The sequence below is a fragment of the Gasterosteus aculeatus genome, chromosome 9 (assembly GCF_964276395.1).
Source record: "Gasterosteus aculeatus chromosome 9, fGasAcu3.hap1.1, whole genome shotgun sequence".
In the NCBI taxonomy this organism is placed as follows: Eukaryota; Metazoa; Chordata; class Actinopteri; order Perciformes; family Gasterosteidae; genus Gasterosteus; species Gasterosteus aculeatus.
The window spans coordinates 882,710-904,065 of record NC_135696.1 but is presented as its reverse complement, the minus strand read 5'-3'; the positions used below and the strand labels follow the sequence as shown (position 1 = coordinate 904,065).

The 21,356-nt window shown below is 50.9% G+C and overlaps 1 protein-coding gene across 11 annotated transcripts in view; it reads left to right on the top strand.

The window, feature by feature from the left end:
* Positions 1-475: 475 nt before the first annotated feature.
* Positions 476-21,356, top strand: part of rbfox2 (RNA binding fox-1 homolog 2) — a 31,202-nt gene continuing 10,321 nt past the window's right edge. For 3 of the 11 annotated variants that reach the window (XR_013450748.1, XR_013450747.1, XM_040186282.2), the window contains exons 1-6: positions 1,175-1,576; positions 7,870-7,920; positions 18,929-19,135; positions 19,524-19,685; positions 20,219-20,272; positions 20,410-20,502. Coding sequence is in view for 8 of the 11 variants with exons in the window: in XM_040186282.2 (XP_040042216.2) it covers positions 1,325-1,576; positions 7,870-7,920; positions 18,929-19,135; positions 19,524-19,685; positions 20,219-20,272; positions 20,410-20,502 (819 nt within the window). In the remaining 3 variants the exon portion in view is untranslated. Of the gene's footprint in view, positions 946-984; positions 1,577-7,869; positions 7,921-10,297; positions 10,709-18,928; positions 19,136-19,523; positions 19,686-20,218; positions 20,273-20,409; positions 20,503-21,356 lie in introns of those variants that run through there. The other 8 variants (XR_013450749.1, XM_078080646.1, XM_078080648.1 and 5 more) reach the window with 6 other exon arrangements.

Below are 21,356 nucleotides of genomic sequence, written 5' to 3'. Positions count from 1 at the left end.
ATCCGCCCGCCTCTCCCGGTGTTTCCCTCCGGCTTTAGCCTCTGACCACTGGGTGTCATCCCAGCTATAAAAATGCCAAAAGCCGCACGAGGTTCTGCGTGCTGCGTGACTCACACCGCTGGGCTGGTGTGCGGCCCGTGGCCCGCGCTATGGGGGGTGTGCGGCCCGTGGCCCGCGCTATGGGGGGTGTGCGGCCCGTGGCCCGTGCTATGGGGGGTGTAGTGGGGGAGGAACGTGTCAACTCTTCCGTGCGCCGCGCACACCATAAAAACCCGAAAACACCATTATTAAAAAAAAAAAAAAAAAAAGCACGCATCGCGTTCTTGCACCGCGAGACACACAGAGCAAATGGTCGGGTTGTTACCGGGAGAGGTGGTCTCTCCGGGGCCATGCGACCCCCCCCGGTGAAATGCATGGAAGCACTGCGGCACACTGCGCGTATCCTGCAGGCTGCATGGCTGTGCGTCTCGTTCAGAGGGAGAGCGGAAGATGGGAGGAGGGGAAGGACTACAGCGAGAGGGGAGGAGGGAGGAAGGAGGGAGGAGGGACAGTTTCCTTTCTGTAACACACACGCCACAAGATCACACTGGGAAAACGGGGAGAGGAAAGACAATTATAGGCGAGCGAGGCGAAGGAAAGACCGCAGCCGCTGCGCGCGTTTCGCTGGTTGAGTAGTGTCTGTTTGAAAAGGGGGGAGAGAAGTGGCGCCGTGTCCTTTAGCGCGGACTAACATGGGGGAGAGAGCGAGCTCCTGACGCGCATTGACTTTGAGTGAACCTCTGCTCCGCGGCGCGCGGGGAACAAGGAAGACGCGTTCTCGGCTCGCGGCTCGCGGTGGGATGTTGGTGTAAACACACAAATACCACGCAAACACCGAGCGGACGCTTCTTCGCGGGGGGAGAGCGAGAGAACACAACGAACCGCGGCGCGGATGGACGTTTGGCGGTAGGTTTTGCGTTGGGTTGTTGTGGTGTGAGGAGCGCAGGCCTCTCGTTCAGCCTTCGGCCGGCTCGTCAACACGGGTTCAGCGTAGCGGGTCACGGGAGCCGGGAATTGGCTGTTTAACGTTCATTAGATACTTTAGAGACAGCGGCGGGCAGGTTGCATTAAGCCACAGAGGGTAAACATTCCCAGATAGAGCAACTATTCGGGGGGGGGGGGGGGGGGGGGGGGGCGTCATAGAAGAATATACAGTAAAGGCTTCTTTGCGCCATCGGGAGATCATCTTAACTGCGGAGGAAAAAAACATCGTGCACAGGAGTAGGCAGGTAGCGAATCCTCCTCCGGCTCAGCTCAGCGCGGGGGGGCAAAAGACGATTTTTAAATGTTAATGTCGACCGACGTTGCATCCATCATGCTGCCTGTGTCCCGGGGTCTCATGGACCGGGATAGAGAGCTGGACCCCATGGCCGGGGTGCACCCCAACGCCGGCGTCGCCCCGGCGATCGTGCGGGGCATGAAGCGCGGGGACCCGGAGCCGGACGGACAGGCGGCGGCCGCTCTGGTGGACTCGACCGGGGCGGAGTGCAAGCGTCCCCGGATCGACGGCTCCGGAGGGATCGTCGAGGTTGGCCAGGTGAGCGACTCTTTGTCCAAACAGCGTAACGCACACGCGACTTGTCGGGATCCCGCTTCACCTCCCTTCATCGTATGTACTCTTCTTTTGCACAGTGGCGTCATTTTAACCAATGCATTAATGTGAGTAAGTCATCAGTTCACATGTCCCCCCGATGCCCCCCCCGATGCCCCCCCCGATGCCCCCCCCGGGCGACTGCGCTCAGTCCGTAAGCACCACGTTTCACAGCCGCTCATGACTCTACGTGCGCTTAATTCTGCTTTACGGGGGGACAGTAAGCGTGTCCTTCCACTGGGCTGTTTGAGCTACAATGTAGCATTGGAGCTATGGAGCCATGTAGCATTGCGGCTGCTACATTGTAGCTCAGGCATTTCCTCCACGTTCCAGAGTCGCTTTAGTGCAACATTTGTGCATCAATCCGCCGGGGTGTCCCGCTGTCTCCCGCTGTCTCCCGCTGTCTCCCGCTGCCTCCCGCTGCCTCCCGCTGCCTCCCGCATTGATTCAAGCATCTCCGTAAACTACAGCTTCTCATCGACGGGTGAACCATGTAAACAAACGAGACCTTTCAAACAAACAAACAAACACCTCAGCCATGTGACCAAATGGTTTGGGCAACATTTGTTTTGGGAATGTACGTCAGCTCTTGTTTATGTGATCTCTGAGGAAGGGGGGCAGACACAAGGGGGGGGTATTTAAAGTAAACAAGGCCTCCGGGTTGGTTGGGGGGGGGCGGGGGTAGTTACCTTTCGTATCAGAACCCTGCTTTCATTCAATGCTTCTTTCTTTTCTCTTTTAATGTCCCCCCCCCCCCCCTCCGAACCCCGAACTGGTGAAATGTTCCTTAATAGAGTGGCAGGAGGGCAGGAGGATGCTCTGGTCATCATTATAGTCTATTATGTAGGGGGAAGCACTCCGCTTGGAGGGGAAAAGTGGAAAAGCTCTTTCTCCTCTCCGACTGTCAGTAATGGAGGTGAAGTGGTCCGTTTGGAGACCTAAATGGCTCCACATCGTTGTGCCGTGTGTGAGTGCCGACGAGCGGCTCAGGAACGTAATGCACTTAAAACCAGATGTGAGTGGAAGGGTGTGTTTGTGTTGGTGGGAGAGAGACGCACGGATCAATAGCTTCAGCCCCTAAAACGTATCGAATGTGAGCTAGCTGGTCAGTCCGGAAATGAGAGTGGGAGAAGTACCTCCCCGCCTCACTGCCTCCCTCCCTCCTCTCCCTCCCTCCCTCCCCCGGTTGGTGCAGGAGCAGATTTGCCCTATCACTGGCAGTAAAGAGGCTTTGTTTCCAGCTAATGGGATCACAGCTCATACTGGAGGGGGCATTATAACCACACTGATCCTGAGATCCTTATCTAAGGCAAAGGGGTTTACACACACACGCACGCACGCACACACACACTCACACGATAAGTTGTCATGATGCAGAGAAAGCTTTTTTGCTTTCATACACCCAAATGAATGCATTGGGCAAGAGAGTCATGATGAGCATTGTTCACTGTTAATGATGTTTTATTGGTGGTAATCACCAAGATGTCTCCTTGGACTTTGATGGATGTTATATTGACTAAATTGTCAATCGAGATGATACACACACACACGCACACGGGCTGGGGAAGTTAACGCTGTAATTACCCAACGCCAACCATTATTTTATCAAATGTACACATACAGATAAACGTATGATCAGTATTGACTTGGCAGGGTTATCGTCACAAGTCTCAACCAATGAGAGTATTTGGGGGCGGGGCTTAAGACTATTTCATATCTCACTTGAAGTAAACAGAAGGACTGGCGGTAGCAAAAGTCTTTTAAAACCTCTTCGAGGCGACGGAGTTGACAGAACCGGTTATTTGTAACCTGCATCACCAAATGTGTGTTCTTTTGTTTTTTCGACCAAAAGAAATCCAGTACAAACACGGACTGAAATGTCTCTTCACAGTAAAGGTCAAGTGCTCCAGCACAGCGACACTTGCCATTGAACTTATTGATTATTCATTGTGGATAGACTATTTGTGTTACTTTTGTACCCTTTTCAGACATTTATAAATGTCAACCTGCCTGTTATAATGTTATGATCACGGAGGTAAACTTTTTTCGATGAATCTGGATTAAACGTTAAATAATAAACGTCTCAACTATGAGTTGTTTATTATTTATTTAACTCAAACTACTTTTATCTATCTGGGCATTTTTTGTCAGTATTAAGGGGAAACCTATGAGTGTTCTGATGTGTAAAAATCAGTTGATGTGTACTGGTGAAATAAATCAATATAACATCCAAAAAACCCTTTTTGAATTTTGTGAATTGCCTGAAATAAAATCACTCACAGCCCTATAAGTGCTATAAAACACGTAGATACCAGGCTAAAACATATAGCATGATAGCGTGGTGTGTGGACAGTAGTCAAGGGAAGTTTCACGTTGATGGAGTGCTGAAAGCGACTAGAGGCCTTCGTGCAGGCCTCACGGCAGCAGCAGTCAAGACCTGTTTTTTCTTCAAAAGTCTGGCTCTGGTTGGCCGATTTGCATAGTTGAATACGTTTTTTGTAATCATCTGATGCTATTGGATATGACTAAACCCACGTGACTAAACCCACGTGAAAAAGAGCGGCAGCTTCCTTAAGCCAATTAAAACATTCCATCCCAAAATCTCAAACCCATACACAGGATACTCAGTCATACCGTTTAGGAAAAAACAGTGTATATTTACCGATAAACACTGTAATATTTTTATAGTCTGCTGACACCATCAATATTCTCCAGAGGAAACTGGTTGTAGTGACGCTCATTTTCCTCTAATTATTAATTCGGAGCGCTTTGCTTTCAAGGAAGCTGCCATGAAACCGCACAGAGGCACTTCTGTGCAGCTACTCGCAGAACGGAAAATATTCCACCACACAGCACCCCGGCTCTCACGAAGCACCGCGTCTCACTTCTTGCCTCCTTTGTTTTTTGAATCATTTATTGCTGGCGTCGAGGCCGGAGTTGCTCTCTGACCTGTGATTGAAGCCGACCCAGTGGGGCGCGGTTGTGGCGGAGAGCGATCCATTTGTACCACTGCAGCCCGCTAATGGGATCCTCGTTCCCATGTGCCTATTGGCACTGCTGTTTTTCCCGTTAGGGAATGATGTCATCACAATGCAGGGGTGGAAATGCTCGGTGTTGAGTCAGAACTTCTGCAGCAGTAAGTAGAAAGTAAATCAGTGCAGCTTGCAGAGTACGACTGAATGCGTTCAACAGTCCACTCGAAGACATCAGCTGCTGACGTCCTGCAGCCGACACTGTGCTCCTCCAACAGAATGGATTTTAAATGAATATTAAGCTGCCCGCAGCGCAGAACACCAGTGGAGCGCGGCCGATAAAAAGAACAAAATATCTGTGTCGGTCGATTGTGCATTCCAGCTCTGCACTGGGGAGTTTTTCTCCTCAGTTGGCAGTAGAACGGGGGGGTCACACCGACGCGCTGCAGCCCCGGTCTGCATCAGACTTCGGGAAATGTCCAAGCGGTTGTCCGCTTCGATATCCATCTGGCTGAGCGACTCATGTTTTGTTGTCACTCTGCGTAGGAGCCTCTCTCCTAACCTAATAAGGACCGGCCCCCGGTGGGGGGGGGGCAGCCGCCCAGGACAAATGACTTGATTTGGACATTAGTGTAGGTGGATATATCACCCGCTTGTACTCTCATCTTTGGGCCGTTGCACTCAAATAGGAAAGAACACGGCAGCAAGAAAGATGAACTCTTGCTAGCGACTTGAGAACATTTATTTAGTTTTTGGGCCCCTGTTAATTCTTCCTGTGACAAATTGCCAGCGGAGGTCTGTTGACTGGATTGTGTTTTGGTAATTTGCCTCCGGGGGGCCGATCTGATGTCCTTTAAGTGTCGTTATCCTCAGATGTCAATTGCAGTGATTTGATTTGTCACTCTTACAGTGTTGATCTATAAAACGTGTATTTATTATAAAACAAATGCATCAAGATATTCAAGTATAACTTTAGGTATATGTGTGTGTGTGTATGTGTGTGTATAATATATAGTGTATGTGTGTTTTTCACAGCCAACAGTTTTAATTAAACTTTTGCTTAACAGTCAAAAAATGTACAGAAATCCAAATTCTCCACGTGGCCCCAAAGCGTCCAGCACGAGGCTTTGGTTTGAGTGGAATGATGCTGCCGTGAAATAATCAGTAACCGTGATGGGCAATCACGTTTTGCACTAAATAATTACACGCAAGTACTTATCTCCTCCAATCAGATGTGAAATAAATTGGGGGGGGGGGGATAAAAATGATTTTCAGTTCAGCCGACGGACGGCGGTTTGATTGTGTTGTGTGTGATTCGCCAGCCGCAGAATGATGATGATGACGATGATGGTTTTAATATTATTACAAAGCCGGAGCTGTTGGGGCGGCTCCCGAATGCCCCTCCGCCCTGCAGCTGACACCCTCCTGACAGGAGCACGCGTAGCTGCTGGGAGGTTTAGCACGCAAGTGCTCTGTGTGCCCAACGGATTCACGTCCTCCCGAGTGCGCCGCAGAAGGCCCCTCGCCTCCAGGCCGCATGACCTCGCCCCCCACCACCCCTTCAAAAGAGCTGCGGCCCCAAAAGGCGCGTTAGGAGGAGAGGTCTTTGTGACTAAAGCAGACACGGCGCACGCAGACGCTCCCGTGACGGCCGGCGGCTTCGTGCGGAGAGCGACGGAGCGGCGGAGGACGTCTGGGGTCGCCGAGCGTCTCATCCCTCACACGCGTTATTAGTACCGGGTTGTTCCCCCCCCCCCCTCCCTTCCCCCAAGCCATCTGTTGACTTCCAGTCATTTTATTACTTTCTCCTGATCGCTCACTCGGTATTCCCCTGCAGCCCCCCCCCCCCACGCCCCCCCCCCCCCCCCCCGAAGAAAAGACGCCAAAACGCCGCCATCATCATCATCCCCCACCAGACGAGAATTAGCTGTGCTTTCATTCGTCATCACCAAACGGAGGAAGAAGCAAAATAAAATCTGCGTGATTAACTATGGTACAGTGTGTGTGTGTGTGTGTGTGTGTGTGTGTGTGTGTGTGTGTGTGTGATGGCCTCCTCACAGATATCCCTCTCTCATTCCTTCCAGCTCCTTGAGGAAATGAAGCACATGACTCCGCTCATGTATGAGTCATTGTCTTTGCTCCCCTCGTCGTCGTGCGTTTCCTCTTTTATTTCCAGCTCTCAGCCTCTTTTTAATATGAATTCCAGATGTTCCTCATTTGGACGTAACGTTTGTTTTAGTCGACCCATTTCTTTTCTATTGGGGGGGGGGGTGTTTGGGTCCACGCCCCGCACTGCGTTGTGTTTAGACTTTGGCCTCGCTGTAAAATAAGATTTATACTTTATTCATGTTATTCAAGCCTCTAAGAGGTGATTCATTATTTAGAGCTCCTGCCTCCCAAAGCCAGTTTGCTAAGTACATTTTTGGCTCGGAGATGGACTTGCACGGGTCGCGTCTCTTCTTTCTGATGCGGGCACGCTTCCTTTTTGCATTTGGAAGCATTGTGGTGGGTCGAGGCGGAAACGGCCCGTGGGCTGCCGGGTGAGACGGCTGCAGTGTTAATCAGGCGAACCCAAGCCGCAGAGCGCGCGGCGCAAAGTGTTCCCCCCGGGGACCGGGCAGTGGAGGGACGTTGGTTCCAGATGAAAGGAAGATCGCGGGCGGAGGGGGGGGGGGTTATAATCTAGCAATATGAAGGAGACACCCCCCCCCCCCCCCACACACTTTCAAACGCATTGTAAGTGCTGCGTAAAGCTCCCTTTTATGATTTAAGACATTAGCAGGAAAGTGGGAACACGATGTTATGAGTACACACAAAATGAGTTTACAAACGGTTTCGGGGGGGGGGTGCAGGGGGGGGATTTCTGTTTATTTGGCTCCAAACAAAACCTTCTTCACTTAATGCGTCTTGTTGAACTGCAATTACTCGTCTCTGTGCTGCAGCACAGGGAGCATCGGGAGGAATGTGCATCAGGGCCCTGGACGCCATTTCATACAGACGGGGGCTTGGTGCGCGTGGACACCCCTGACCTATTTATGATTTAAGAGCTCCTTCTCTCTGCCCCCTTCTTTCATCCCCCGCTCGCGTGATCTGACTCGCCCCCGTCATCACGGCCTCCCGAGGCAGACAAAAGATTCGCTGGGTGGAAAGAAGCCGCGGGAGTCTGTCACCGCGGGCGACCCGATGAGGAGTCAAGATGAATAAAAGGCTTTCCTGTACATCATGTTTCTGACCATGTATTCAAAAACCTGCTCTCTTCTCTTACAGAACAACGACCCTTTGACCCTCGGTTACCATGGCTACCCCTCTCACAGCCAGGTAACGACTCAAATCCATGTTTTATAATAATCCGTCTTCCCTTTTCCTCTGATATCTTTCTCCTATTCATAAAGCGTTATTTATGGCTCTCTGAACCACAAGGTGGGGGTGTAGATTATCATTTATCAGTCGTGTAGAAGAAGACGGGCCTTCACTCAGTCCCGCCCCCCCCGTCGCCTCCACCACTTCTCTGTTCTCGACATCTGCAAAATTATTAATCATCTTTGAGCTTTTAAATCCAACTTATTTTTTCTGTTGAACATGAAGATTCTCCCACGTTTTGCTCCTCAAACAAAGCTCAACACTTCCTGAAGGAACCGTCTGCATTGTGTGTGTGTGATTGTGCGTCTGCAAGGCCACAATCTGTTTAGCCGTGTTTGTATCGCCCGCTGATTGTGTAATTAGACTGTTCAGTTTACGTGGTTAATCCTTAGATCATCCTGCGCTCATCCTCTCATGCTCTACCCATAATCCCCTCATCCGTCACTCTCCGCACCGCCCGGCAACCCCAGGCTTCTTATCTGCGCTTTATCTCTGTTAAACCTTCACTTTTGCGCCCTCATTTGTTTCAGTCTGAGGTTTTTTTTTCTCTATTCATTTATTTCACCACAATTTGACGCAGCTCTGAAGCGTTTCCTTGCTAATGATGATGTTGGCACAATCGTCCCAAAGGGTAAAGCGTTGCCCCGCGCGAGCCATCTCTTGGTATCGTGCAAAGGAGTCCGTCCATGTGCTACCTGAGGGACTGTGGAGGTGTAAACCGGCCTCCGACCGGGGTTTTTGAGGCAGGGCATGGAGGGAGGAAACAATGCTGGGCAGCGGAGGCTCCCTCAACGGCGAGGTGCTAAGCTGTGGGCCGCAGTGTGAGAGCGACCAAAGGGCCCCGAGAGCAGCAGCATGTGAGACCAAACTTGTTTGGGTTTTTTATAGCAGCGAGTCGCTCATTCTTTTTTATTAAAATGTAAATATTTGCATTCTATAATTTGATCTCCGCTGGAATTGCTTTGTTCCCCAGTAAACGATGCCTGCATCTGTCCAAAGCCTGCGCCGGAGACTAATACTGTCTGTGCGAATTGGTTCAGTATTACAATTATTCAGTGTTTGGAGGACAATGGGGCTTTTTTGGGGGGCGATCTTATTTCATTTGTGTTGAATAATGTGATTTGATGAATCCTTTCATTGTGTTCCGCTCCGGTGCTTTTCTGATGGAGTAGCTGCTCGAGGCATGTGTTCCTGTCCCCGGTGGTCGATACACGTGTCATTAAATGTGTCTGTCTGAGAAATATATCTGGCTCTTTGGCTGCTAAATGCTCCACTGCACCACCTCGCCCGCCAGAAGCTTCTCTGCGGTTCGGCGGTGGGGAGGCAGCGGACGGCCGTTCTCACTGAGAGCAGCTGTCTAATGCTGATGGGTTTAGTCGGAGGAAACCGGTGTTGGAAGTGGATGTAGTCATCATGACCAGTGGTTTTGAATCCTCCAGTTTGGCGCCATCTTGGATTACGGCGGTAGCCATCTTGGCATTTTGCAACCAGCGTATGGAAATGACCATATTAGGAGTGCGGAGGAGTGGCGCACAGACGGCGTATACTGCTGTTACCAACAGGGAGCCCTAACGCATAGTCCTCGTTCTGATCCATTTCACTCTCAATGGACCGTAATGTACCAAACGCACATCGTGCTGCATTGAAGAAAGTCTTGGAGCTAGAGGTTGAATCTGTAATCTCATGTTTATAAGGTTTACTGTGGTAATAAATCAAGTGACAAGTAATAATTTACTTATTTTGTATTAATAAGACTCATTCCATGGCTTGTTTTTCTACCAGTCGCCCCCTGCTGGCCAGTAGCGAGAATGCACGTTGAAGACACGTCTGCGTTATCGTCCCACTTCAGAACCGGAGGTTGGCCGGTTATGGGTCCTTATGCATGATAGTCACTATTTATGAAGGATACCCCGAGCCCCTGTTAGTGCTGCTTAACGCGTTCAAACTTTGACGTGGCGGTACTCACGCTTACGCAGTACTGGAAGTGCTACGAGATGCAGTCCGAGTGCCTTTCGTAGCAAAGTGTGTCGGCCGCTTGTTCAAACGTGAGACAAACATGTAAATTGCCAGCACATTTATGTAACACGGCGCATCTCTGGAAGGGGCTTGAGAGGGAGAGGAGAGAGTATTCGCTCTCCTCTCCCTCTCCCAGTGGTGGCAGCAGCCCCAGTTAACTCACCTACATGGAGAAGGAGAACAGAGAGAGAGAGAGAGACCCACCGAACGAGGGAGGGAGGGAGGGAGGGACTGCGACATGAGAGGGAAGCAGAGGGGAGGGGAAAGTTTGCAGGTGTGACAGAGCCAGAGAGGTAGGAGGGGGGAGGCGTCAGGCTATCTGGGTGAGAAAGGAGGAGGAGGAGGAGAGACAGAAGAGATGAGCAGGCAAGGGCACAGCAGCAAAACAGAAGGCTGGGGTAGAGGGAAGGCAAGGAGCGAGTGGGAGAGGGAAAGAAAAGACTGAGTGGGAGAGAGAGAGAGAGAGAGAGGGTAAGGAAAAGCAAGCGAGCGAGCGACAGGGACAGAGGCCAGCATAAGAGGAGGAGGAGGAGGAGAGAGGGGGGGATTGGCATGGCAGACAGAGCGAGCGGGGGAAGAGAGAGGGAGATTTTGAATCCGTGAGACAGACCAGAGAGGCTGAGCTGGTGAGGGGACACAGGATCGCAGAGGGAGAGCGAGCGAGCGACGACGGTCTCCAGTTGTAGCACGGAATACGATGATGGGGCTGTACTATCCTGCCGTGTTGTCGGTGAGTGTTTCTCTCTATTTCCTTGTTTTGTCCTCCTCCTTTTTGAATACATATATATATATATATTTTCTATGTCCTCCTCCGTGTGCGCGTCCGCCGCATCCCTTTTCCGCCCGCTGCTCTGCCTCCGCTGTGCACGGAGAGCGGCAGCCCTTTCACCGAGCATGAAATGTTAATTAACTGCTAACAGATCAGGACTCTTCCTGATACCCCCCCCACCACCCCCCCCGCCCCCACCTTTGCTGTAGTGGTCCAGTCGGGGGCATTTCACAGAGTGCCGTTAGGACTCGCCGCCCCCGGCTGGCTACGATGGAGATAAACAGTGCGACCGGCGTAGTAGGCGTAGGATGACAGCGAAGATGCGGAGATGGTGTCGCCGTACAATTACGATTCGCGGAATGCACGCGCGTTGATCGGTTGTCCCTCCCCACCGCCCCCCCCCCCTCTGCCCAGCAGCGCTAGAAGTGCATGCAATCTGAACATCAAGCGCTTCTGCCTCTGCCAGCGACGCCGCGCGGCCATGTATTATGCATGCTCAGAAGATTCATCCAGTGCAGCGTGTTACTGTGCTCAGCTGGATGCAGCAGCGTGCTGCTGCTGCGGTAAAAGTCCTCTCGGAGTGGAAACAGTGAAGGAATGGAGAGGGGGGCAGGAGGGAGGGGGGCTTTCTTCTTTATTGCCTCTGCAGCTGTCTCTGTACGTCGCTCAAGCCGCGTGAGCAAAAAGGACAGGTTCTCCCCCCCAGAGCAGTTGTCTCTGTCCCTTTCTGCCTCTCTTATGCGTCTCTCCAACACCTCCTCACTGTGATTTCTGTGTCACACGTATCACACAGGCCGAAGCACACAGTGGGCCGCAAAGTTGGTGTCTTGCTCATATCATTACATTTCGTTTACTGTGAGTCAGCCCCTCTCTGTCTGTCTGTCTGTCTGTCTCTCTGTGTGTGTGTGTGTGTGTGTGTGTGTGTGTGTGTGTTTCTGCCTCTTTCTGCTCTACCTTGGATTCCTGCTCCCTTTACTGTTTGACCTCTTTTCTCCCTCCTCTTGCCTCCCCGGGGCCCTGGCAGCTGTTATCTCAATGTTTTCCCTCTAAGAGCCCCCTGGAAGAGGGGGATGGGCCGAGAAAGGAATGAGAGAATAGGAGCGAGAGAATAGCAAAATGTGTATATATATGTTTTTTAAGGAGACGGGAGACCCCTCGGGGCGGTTTGCCGGGGATGCCCGTGGATCAGGGTGCTGAAATTATGCGGAGAAGGACACACGAGAGGAGATGGAGAGCCACATATCGGCTAAACTGGAGACAGCTAGTTTTCTCTGTGACGCAATTTTCTGTAGAGCTGACTTTGCAGTTGTGTGTGTGTGTGTGTGTGTGTGTGTGTGTGTGTGTGCGCTCGGTCTTCTCTGTGGTTATTTATGAGCTCTTTTAAAGTGTTGCTGCATGCTAATATTTTTAGCATGGCTGCAAGAGGAGTTGTAGTTTTAGTGCAAAAAACTCAAATCATTTCTCAAGCCCCACCTAAGTGTGTGTGTGTGTGTGTGTGTGTGTGTGTGTGTGTGTGTGTGTGTGTGTGTGTGTGTGTGTGTGTGTGTGTGTGTGTGTGTGTGTGTGTGTGTGTGCCCCCTTAGGCGAGGGAGAGACGCCTACCTGCTGCAAAACTACACACACACACACACACACACACACACACACACACACACACAGGCTGCCACGCTTTCATAAATTGTAAGCGGGTCATGAGGTTTCACCCCCCTCCCCCACCCGACTCTCCTCCACCTTCCTCCCTCCACAAATCCTGTTATTGATTCTTTTGCAGGGTTAACAATGATGGTCGGTAAATGATCCCAATGAGCCGTGTTGCCGTGGCAACTTGCATGAGTCATTCATTTTGTACCGGATTGTTAAATGGTTCAAGGAGTGAGGGAAATGTCGACGGGAGAGCCATGTGAGGTGAAAAAAAAACACCAAACCTTCTGTGCTTCAAAAAAATCCAAAGTTAAAAGGCGAGGAGCCGCTGTTTTTCTTTCGCAGCCATTTGCATCTCTAATGGCTCTACAGAAACGGCGCTCGCTGCAAGGCGTCTGAGTGGAATTCTAAAGGACCTGCCTTCTTTAAATGGATCGGGTCGGACGGCGCGGTTGACAGTGACAACACCGCTCCGCGGCTCGCTTGTGTACATTCTCCCAACCAGACTAATTGCCACAGAGGCCCACTGGAGCTCCAAAACGAGACAAACCCGTCTGACGGGCACGCTGTCCTACCGAAGGAGGCGAGTCCACGTTGGGCAAACACGCGTCCGGCCCCGAGTCTGTGTGCTCACCTGCACGCGCTGTTTGTTTGGGCCGTCGCTCATTGGTCGAGGAATAAATGCGGACAAATAAAGTCATCATCTTTTTTGTTTTCTTGAGTGTTTACCTTTCATATAAAATGCTGCGGTGGAACCGTTGACGCGGCGCGTGGAGGGATGACAGTGACGGCCTGTCGAATGCACGCATGCAAGTGCACATGTGTTTTGAAAAGGAGGTGGGGGGTCGGAGGGGGGGTCTCCCAGAAATGTTTTTTTTAGGAAGGGGAGTCTTGAACATGACACCGTAGAAGGAGAAGGATGGGGGAGGGTTTGTTTGACGAGCAGACACGTGACCCTACAAGGAGATGGAGGAGCGTGTGGGGGGAGGAGCCCAGGCACCACCAAAATCTTGTTGCTATGAAGCAAAATGGCCTTGATTGACATGGGTGGGGGGGCGGGACATATGCGAGGGTCCCGTCTGGATTTTTTGAAGCGTTAAGAAGCAAAACGCAGTTAAAGCGAGAGAGAGAGAGAGAGAGGGGAGGGACAGTGGGAGGAAAGGGAGAACAACAGCAAGAGGAGAAGAGCAACGAGGGGGGAGGAGGGAGAGTGATGGCGGAGGAGGAGGAGGAGGGGTTGACGTGGGATGGAATAATTTAACAAGAGGGGGTCTCCTGGCTCATCGGTATGCCACAGGCACGGCGTAAACGCTTCCCCAGCTGTTCGCAGTTCGGGAAGCATCAGCGCGGCAGCCAAGATCCGGGCCGAGCGCGACTTCCCCATTTACCGCGACTATGGAGCCAACACGCGAGCTGCCGCTAACTGCATGAATCACATCCTCCACCGTCAACTTTGCCCAATCAGGCTCCAGACCAATGTGCCCGAGGCCCCCGAGGAAGTAGAATAGCGAAATGTCCTTATTGGTGTGAAATGACCCGGCGTTGCCCCAGTTAGCTCTTAGCCATGTTCCTCTCCCCTGCAGACGGGCACGTTGTATAACGCGTCTCCTCAGACACACTTGCTAATGCTAACTGACCTGAAAGTGAGGCAGCTATAGCTACCGCTCTGAGTCACTGGCTTCGCCTGCCCAACGCACACACTCACACGCCCCTGCATGCGTTAACGCCCCGGCGCCGGGGGAGCGGAAGCACCGATATGCACATGATATGTACACAGACGCAGTGCGGGGGCCTAACGCTCGACTTGCAGTTCGTCTGCCCCCCCCCCCCTCTTTGCCCCCTACTGCGTTCCGACCGTCATCCCGCCATCCGTGTGCCTTTTATTCAGCAGGAGCTTTTATCCCGATGCGAAGCACAAAGGCCACTCGCAGTCAGCAGAAAAAACCAAGAAGCAGAACCCCCCCCCCCCCTCTCACTATTCCTGTAGATGCCGGGCCTGTTGACTCGGCGTATCGGGTAGAGAGCGGGTCTGTTGAGATGCGGCTAAATTGGATCTCCTCTGAAAAGGCCAGCCGTCGAACACAAATACAAGGTTGTTTTTGGCTCGTGTTCCCGCTTCTATTTCGGTCCGGCGAAGAAAAAAAAAAGGAACCGGAGCGGCAACAGCCGGGGTTGTCCATTCCCCTGTCGGGCTGTTGTCCGTTTCTGTGCGCGAGCAACAACGGCGACAGGGACGCCGTGATTGATGGGGGTGCGATCTGATCGGAGGTGTAGACTTTGGAGGTACTACACGGCGTCTAAGTCCTAAGCGTGTGCTATTTAAAAGTCATGTCACTCTCACGCTATCTGAGTTGCATCACAGCTCGTCAAGTCCAAGACTCACTCATCAGGAGGCGAGTGAGTTGTGTCGTGAGTCATCAATGTTGGGACTCCAGTGAGGCAACGCCGGAGCCGTGATGAACATTTCATTGCAGAGTAGGAGGGTAGTTTTCCCAACAAGTGTCTCAAAAGGTACAATGTTTTTCTCTCTCTTTATTTGTGTCTGATATATTCTGCAGCGTTCTCATACTGCAGGGTGGAAGTCACAGACTTATTGTCCCCTTTTTGCACAGAAAATGCGCAGTAGCGTCAGATTTTTAAACCAGACTGAGCGTCATGCTTCTGTGAGACTGCACCAAAGCTGCCAGCGAACTAGCTGCTGGTCTGGGGGGGGGGGGGGGGATCAAAGAGCTACACAAGCCCCCCGCCCGCGTTCCCCTCCGCCCCCCACCAGCCTCAAAAAGCCTTCCAACGCTGGTTGAAGGAGCGCAGTGTCCCCAGCGCTCTGGAGCTGAATCTGACATTGACGGCAGCATGAATGTCTCTAGATCGCTCCGCTCGCGTGCTGCGTCATGAGGAGAGACCGCTTGGAAATCTGCATCGTCATCCGCGTATTGAAACTAGACCGCTAGCTGCTAACTAGAATTCAGTATGTGGACCCAGATATATCCTCACAATTCATCAGATATTAGTTGAGACGCTGCAAAGTGTTCAAACCAGCCGTGTCGTCCATGCTGTTAAATATTAAATAAAATATTTTAATTTCCCTGCAGCGAGGTGAAACTTTCCTGTACGCTGGTCTCAATGTATTGCCTCCAGGTCTCCTTTTCCCATTTCACCACTTGACCCCCCCCCCCGCTGAGTGATCCCCTTTCCCTTTCTCTCTGCGACACAGGAGAAGGTTCACTTTCCCTGTTTCTGTGTTTCTTCCTCCAGGTTAGCCCTGTTGTCCCTGAATGAAACGCTCCACACGCTATCGCCGTTAGCGCTGACGCAGGGCCCATCCCGCCGCCGTATCATTCACGTCACAATGTGTTTGTCTGCGGCCGTTAAAAGCCCGGGCTGAACCCACTAACGTTTCAGATTTCTTCTCCCGTTTCTGTCTCTCGCTCTCAAATGTAATAAATTCAGGACGTCTCGTCGGAGAATTTCACCTGGCGTCCACATTATTACCATCGGTGATGTAACCGTGGAACCGAGAGAGCATTCTTAACATGTGAACAATGTTCTTGGGGCTCTTTTAAAGCTTCTGTTCATGGATGGAAATTCGTGTTTCGAATGTCCGAAAACATTTAAACGGATGAAAGGATTTGAAAAAAAAACACACATGGAGGAATATTTACTCGGCATCTAAAATGACGACGCCTCTGCCAACAACGAGCAAACGTTCTGATATCAAGGTGAGACTGTCGCGCGCTACATGAGAGCGAATGCGGGACAGGAAGGCGAAGGCTGAGAGGGATGTTGGAGCTTCTCAAAATTTAAATTTGAATGCTGGTGGACGAGATTGGAGGAGGTTGCTCCAGCTGCAGGGTTTGAGAGGAGCGGACACAGCTGCTATTTCTAAAAGTCAATGAAGTTAAAAAGAATTGTGGCTGGAGTGCGAAGCGGCGCGGCTCGTGTTCTGCTCTCCACCTGGCCGGACGAGGACGTGTGCGGCAGCAGATCACTGTACGCCGTCGCAGCCAGAGAACAGTGCAGCCATGAAAGGTTCGGTTTCCTTTCGCTCTCACATGGGCAGGAAAAAGGCCCGAGGTGCAGTAGGTTCTGATGGTGGGAGGAGTTTTTCCTTTAACTGATAAGCCGAACGGGGCTCGGTGCTGAAAGATGTTAATGATTACTGCGGCGTTTGTGCCACATATCTCCAGTGCCGAGGCGTGGTCGAGCTTAGACCCATCAGGTTAAAAGCAAAAGAACACCGAGTCTTTTACCAAAGACATTTGAACAAAGTAAATAACAGCTTGGGACATTTCTCAAAACAATAAATCTGTGGGTCAAGCTAAAATATCTGTATTATGAGTTTGTCTCACCACAGAAATTTATTATTATTATTATTATATTTATTATTATTTACCACTTGGCTGAGGAAAAAAACGGACCAGTGTTTTAAAACATTAGATTAGGGATTATTACAGAAATGAAGCTTTGTGCAAACACAGATTTGTGATGCTTATTGGATAGGGAACACATCATTAGGATTCGTGGAGCCTGAATGCAATCGGCAGAAGTGAAAAGCCAACGAAGGCGGATCGCTCTCTCATTTCTCATTTCATATTAAAGCTTTTGTTCACCTCTTTTTTCCCGTCGTCTCACCAATATGAACGCAGCACCCCACACGCCACGTTAGCATGTGTGCCGCGGTTTAGCCCCCAATGCTAAAACGACGATGTGCAGAAAAGACAAAGGCTTTTGCACACTTTCCAAGTGTCGTCAGACTGAATTGACTAACTTCTTCCCTTCATCTGTAAAAGTACTTCCTGTTTTCAAGTCAATTAGTGAATTGTCACCAGAAGAAGGGATTTAGGATAAATGCACAAATGACAACAGCTACACATTAAAATATGTCTGACTTGGCTGCTGTAACGGGGACTTATTGAGGATCAAACCGAGGCGACTCATCCCTCACTGCTCATGTCACAATATCGATGTGATCCGTGTCGACCGGCGCATCCCCCGGTTTGTCACTGAGGCGAGGGGCCGGCTACCGTATCACAGGTGCGATGCCGAGAAAGGTCAAAAGCTGGAAGACAGATGGTGGACACACACACACACACACACACACCCCCAACATTCCCAAAGGGACAGAGATCAGTTGTGCAACTCGGACGGGCATCGCTGCAGCTTGTCGCTCTCTCTGCAACACACACGCACAGGCATGTTAACTGCATGTAGACAAGCAGATGTCTAGCAAGCACGCAGAACACCCAGAACAAGACACACAATAATACTGTCAATAAGTCCGGTCTCTGCTGCTACTAATATTACATCTACTGCTAATAATAATACAATTAAAAAGAGAATAGGAAACAATAAAAGTATTATAATTATAATATATTTGGATTAGGATCAGATATATCAGCCATTCTTGTGTCATATATGTACATATATCTTTTGAATACTATGTGCCTTTCTGAAGCTGAAGTTTTCAACTGTGGAAACAAGTCCAGAGGCATTTTGTTCATCTCAAAGTCTAATTTCCAATACGTTTTACTAGCCGTGCTGGCGAGTGTTAGCATGGAATATCATGCTAACACTCGGTAAAATCAGATTTACCTCCACGTTGCATTTGGTAATTGGCTTAGTTTGCCAAATAAGTGTTTTCTCTGTAATATATATTAGATATATTGTACCTGATGAACATCAAACGGTCCGACCATTAGCATGTTAGCGGCGCTATTGTTGGCGCGCGTGACGTGAGCGTGTAGCTCAGAGCACTGGAGCAGGGCGGCGTGACTGTAGTCGGAGCTATAAATACATCACGCTGCTACTGTCTTGGTTTGATCCGGCGCGGTTATCGGCGAGTTATAAAAAGATCTGAAAGACGGCGAATGTTTGGTTTATCTTCCCCAATCCCGCGCGAGAAGCCGTGCTTCTTCTGTCACTCATCGCCTTTTATCGCCCCCCCTCCTCCTCTCCCCCGTCTTTCTCCCCCCCCTCCCCGTTACCATTTAGGGTGTCCGAGCCCCACTGCCTGCACCAAGGAATGTGTGTTGTGTGTCGTCCCACCGTCTGTTTGTTGCTGTATTGTTCTCCTACGCACACTCCCAAGCTGCTGCTGCCCCCCACACACACACACTTCTCTCTGGGGGGCGACAATAATGTTCACAAAAATACTTCCTTACCAACGGTTGGTCTTCTTTAGAGCGCTTACGTGTGTGGGTGTCTGCGTGTCAAAGGTGGTTGTGTGTGTGTGTGTGTGTGTGTGTGTGTGTGCGGGCGTTAGACGCTCACTATTGTACAACACTGAGTTTGGAGGCATCTGACCCTCAATAATAGATGTAGCTGCAGTGAATATTTAATGGATGGGGGGCGTGGACACACACACACACACACACACACGGGCAGATGGAAATATAATATCCTCGCCTGTACGACATTTTAGACCAAAGCTCCTGGAGAAGTGGTCCGTGTGGTCGGGTGATGCTCTCTGTGGAAGTTAGCCAGCGGGCTACTTTAGCCTCCGCGCCTTCCTCACCCCTCCGTGCCTCTCCACCCCAACAGGGCTCCCAGGATAGTGCCGGCGGTCAGGAGGGACTCGTGCCTCCACCTTTCTCCGCATTCCCGCCGCCGCCACCTCCACCCCCGCAGAACGGCCTGGCCTTGGATTATGGCGGGGGGCTGTACGCGGCGGGGGCCGTCCAAGGGCCCGTGGAAGCCGGCGGGCCGGCGAACAGCGTCGCAAACGTCGCCAACAGCCTCGGTGTCCAAGTGAGTGTCCGAGGCCTTCGGCGCCAGAGAGTGCCGGCGGCAGTAAGGAGATTAAGCAATAATAGTAAATCAATGGGAAGAACCACTGTGACCGTCTCTGATTGACTGTGTCAGTCATCTGAACACGGAGCCAATCGCAGATCCGATACCACTGTAATAACAATCACTTTGAATTTCAATTTCAACATTGGACAGGGACAGAATCGCGGCTGTGAATGAGCGGAAGCGAGAGAGTAATAGTTTGGTACTAAGAATATTTCCACTGCTCCCTCTGAGCAGTAAAGGGTGTTTCTAGACAGAAAGATTAGATCAGTGGATCTGGACAAGAAGGAACTGCTTGTACTGGTGTAAAGCCGTCCCTCCTGCCCCTGTCCGTCTGTCGCTGCAGTCCGACGGCTCCTCTCAGATCGACGGCCCGTCAGTGGTCGGCTCAGCAGGAGGGGGAGGGAGCGTCGGCGATGACTCCGATGCCAAGGGGACCCCCAAGCGCCTCCACGTCTCCAACATCCCCTTCCGCTTTCGGGACCCCGACCTACGGCAGATGTTTGGGGTATGTAGACCACAGTACCCCCCCCCCCCCCCCCCACCCCTCCACATTCAGACATCACGTAAGAGTAACTGAGGATTAAAGCTTAATTAAGATAAGGAACGCTCCCGGTGACGTCCGCGCTGTGTCCTCAGATTCCATGTCCATGATCCTTTCCGACATTTTAAAAGAATATAAAGCTCTGACGTTCCAGCTGAAAGGAATCCATTTGGTTTTGTAAAGATTCGACTGAAAACCAAAAATCGTTGCCGTGGCATGTCATCTGGGAGAAAGATGACGGGACGGTTTAGCGCCAGGTGTAAAATCCTGGCCTCAAGTTCAGCAGATTTTTTTTTTTTTGCAAGAGGAATGCGTTTCCAATGTGGTGCAGAGAAAAGAGCAGAGGCAAGGAAGCCGAGGTGGAAGAAAAGCCCATGAAGCACCGGCGCTGCGCCAGCTCTTCACGGCTGAACTGTGCTGACACCCTGTGGAAAGATGTAGCACAAGTACTGCACACCGTTTCATTTTCATTCATCTTGTTTTTTCTTCCTTTTCAGCAATATGGCAAAATCCTCGACGTGGAGATCATTTTCAACGAGAGGGGGTCCAAGGTATGAAGAAGGAAAACAAGGACTCATTTAGTCTTTAACAAAAACAAGCTCCGCTGCAGCTCACCATCCATTTTCAACCTCCCCCCCTCCACCATCCCCCCTCCGTTTCTGTTTTCCATCCCCCCGTCTCCTCCCAGGGCTTCGGTTTCGTAACATTCGAGACGAGCGCGGATGCGGAGCGGGCCAGAGAGAAGCTTCACGGCACGTTGGTGGAGGGACGTAAAATCGAGGTAACCCCCCCGCCTCCCACCTTTTTCTTCCCTTTTTAAATTTTTTTTTTTTTTTAAACAGCGACCATTTTCTCCTCTGTTTCCATATGCGACAATGAGATTGAGTTGGTTCTGGCCGTCTCTGCCCCAGCAAGGGTTTTCGGGTGGATGAATGTGCTCCACTCTAACCCCTCTGGCTTCACTGCAGCGGTGCCACGCGCACTGACGTCTCCTTCCACGGCACTTCCTGTCGATGTTTATCCTGTTGTTGTCGTCGATGTTGTGGGCTGTCCATTGCACCTTGGTCTTAAAGCTGTGTGGTTTGCAAAGCATGCTGTGTGGAGTGGCTACGCAAACAGGCATGGCCGGCGAGATGTTGCCCCGCGACGCGCCCGCGTCAGCTTCTGTCACAGCATGTAGGATCTTTTCTCTTCTTTTTTTTTAATCATTTTTGTGATTTCAATCATTTTTTTGGGTTCCCCTGCACCTTTTTTCATGACCATCATCACTTCTTCCATCAGCATAATGAGCGGCCATCTTTGGTTTACGGTTGTGTTAGCGACTGGAGGGGCAGTTAATAGCCTCTCAGTTAGTGCTTGCTGGAGTCTGTGAGAGGCTTCTGTATGTTGCATGGATGGATCATGAGGTCACGTATCGTCATGGCGATTTTACACAAGGGTGACCGGTAGCAGGTGTGATGTGTTAACCGGCTGATGCATGATGGGGAGCATTTTCAGGGGCCAGTTTGAGTCTTGAAATGAGCCATGAGAGGTGCGCTGTCCATTTCTGATACTTCATGAAAATGTTTAACTTCAGGTGTGCAAGATGAACGGTTGAAAAAAGACTGATCTCACGGAAGTGCATTTTGTTGTGGC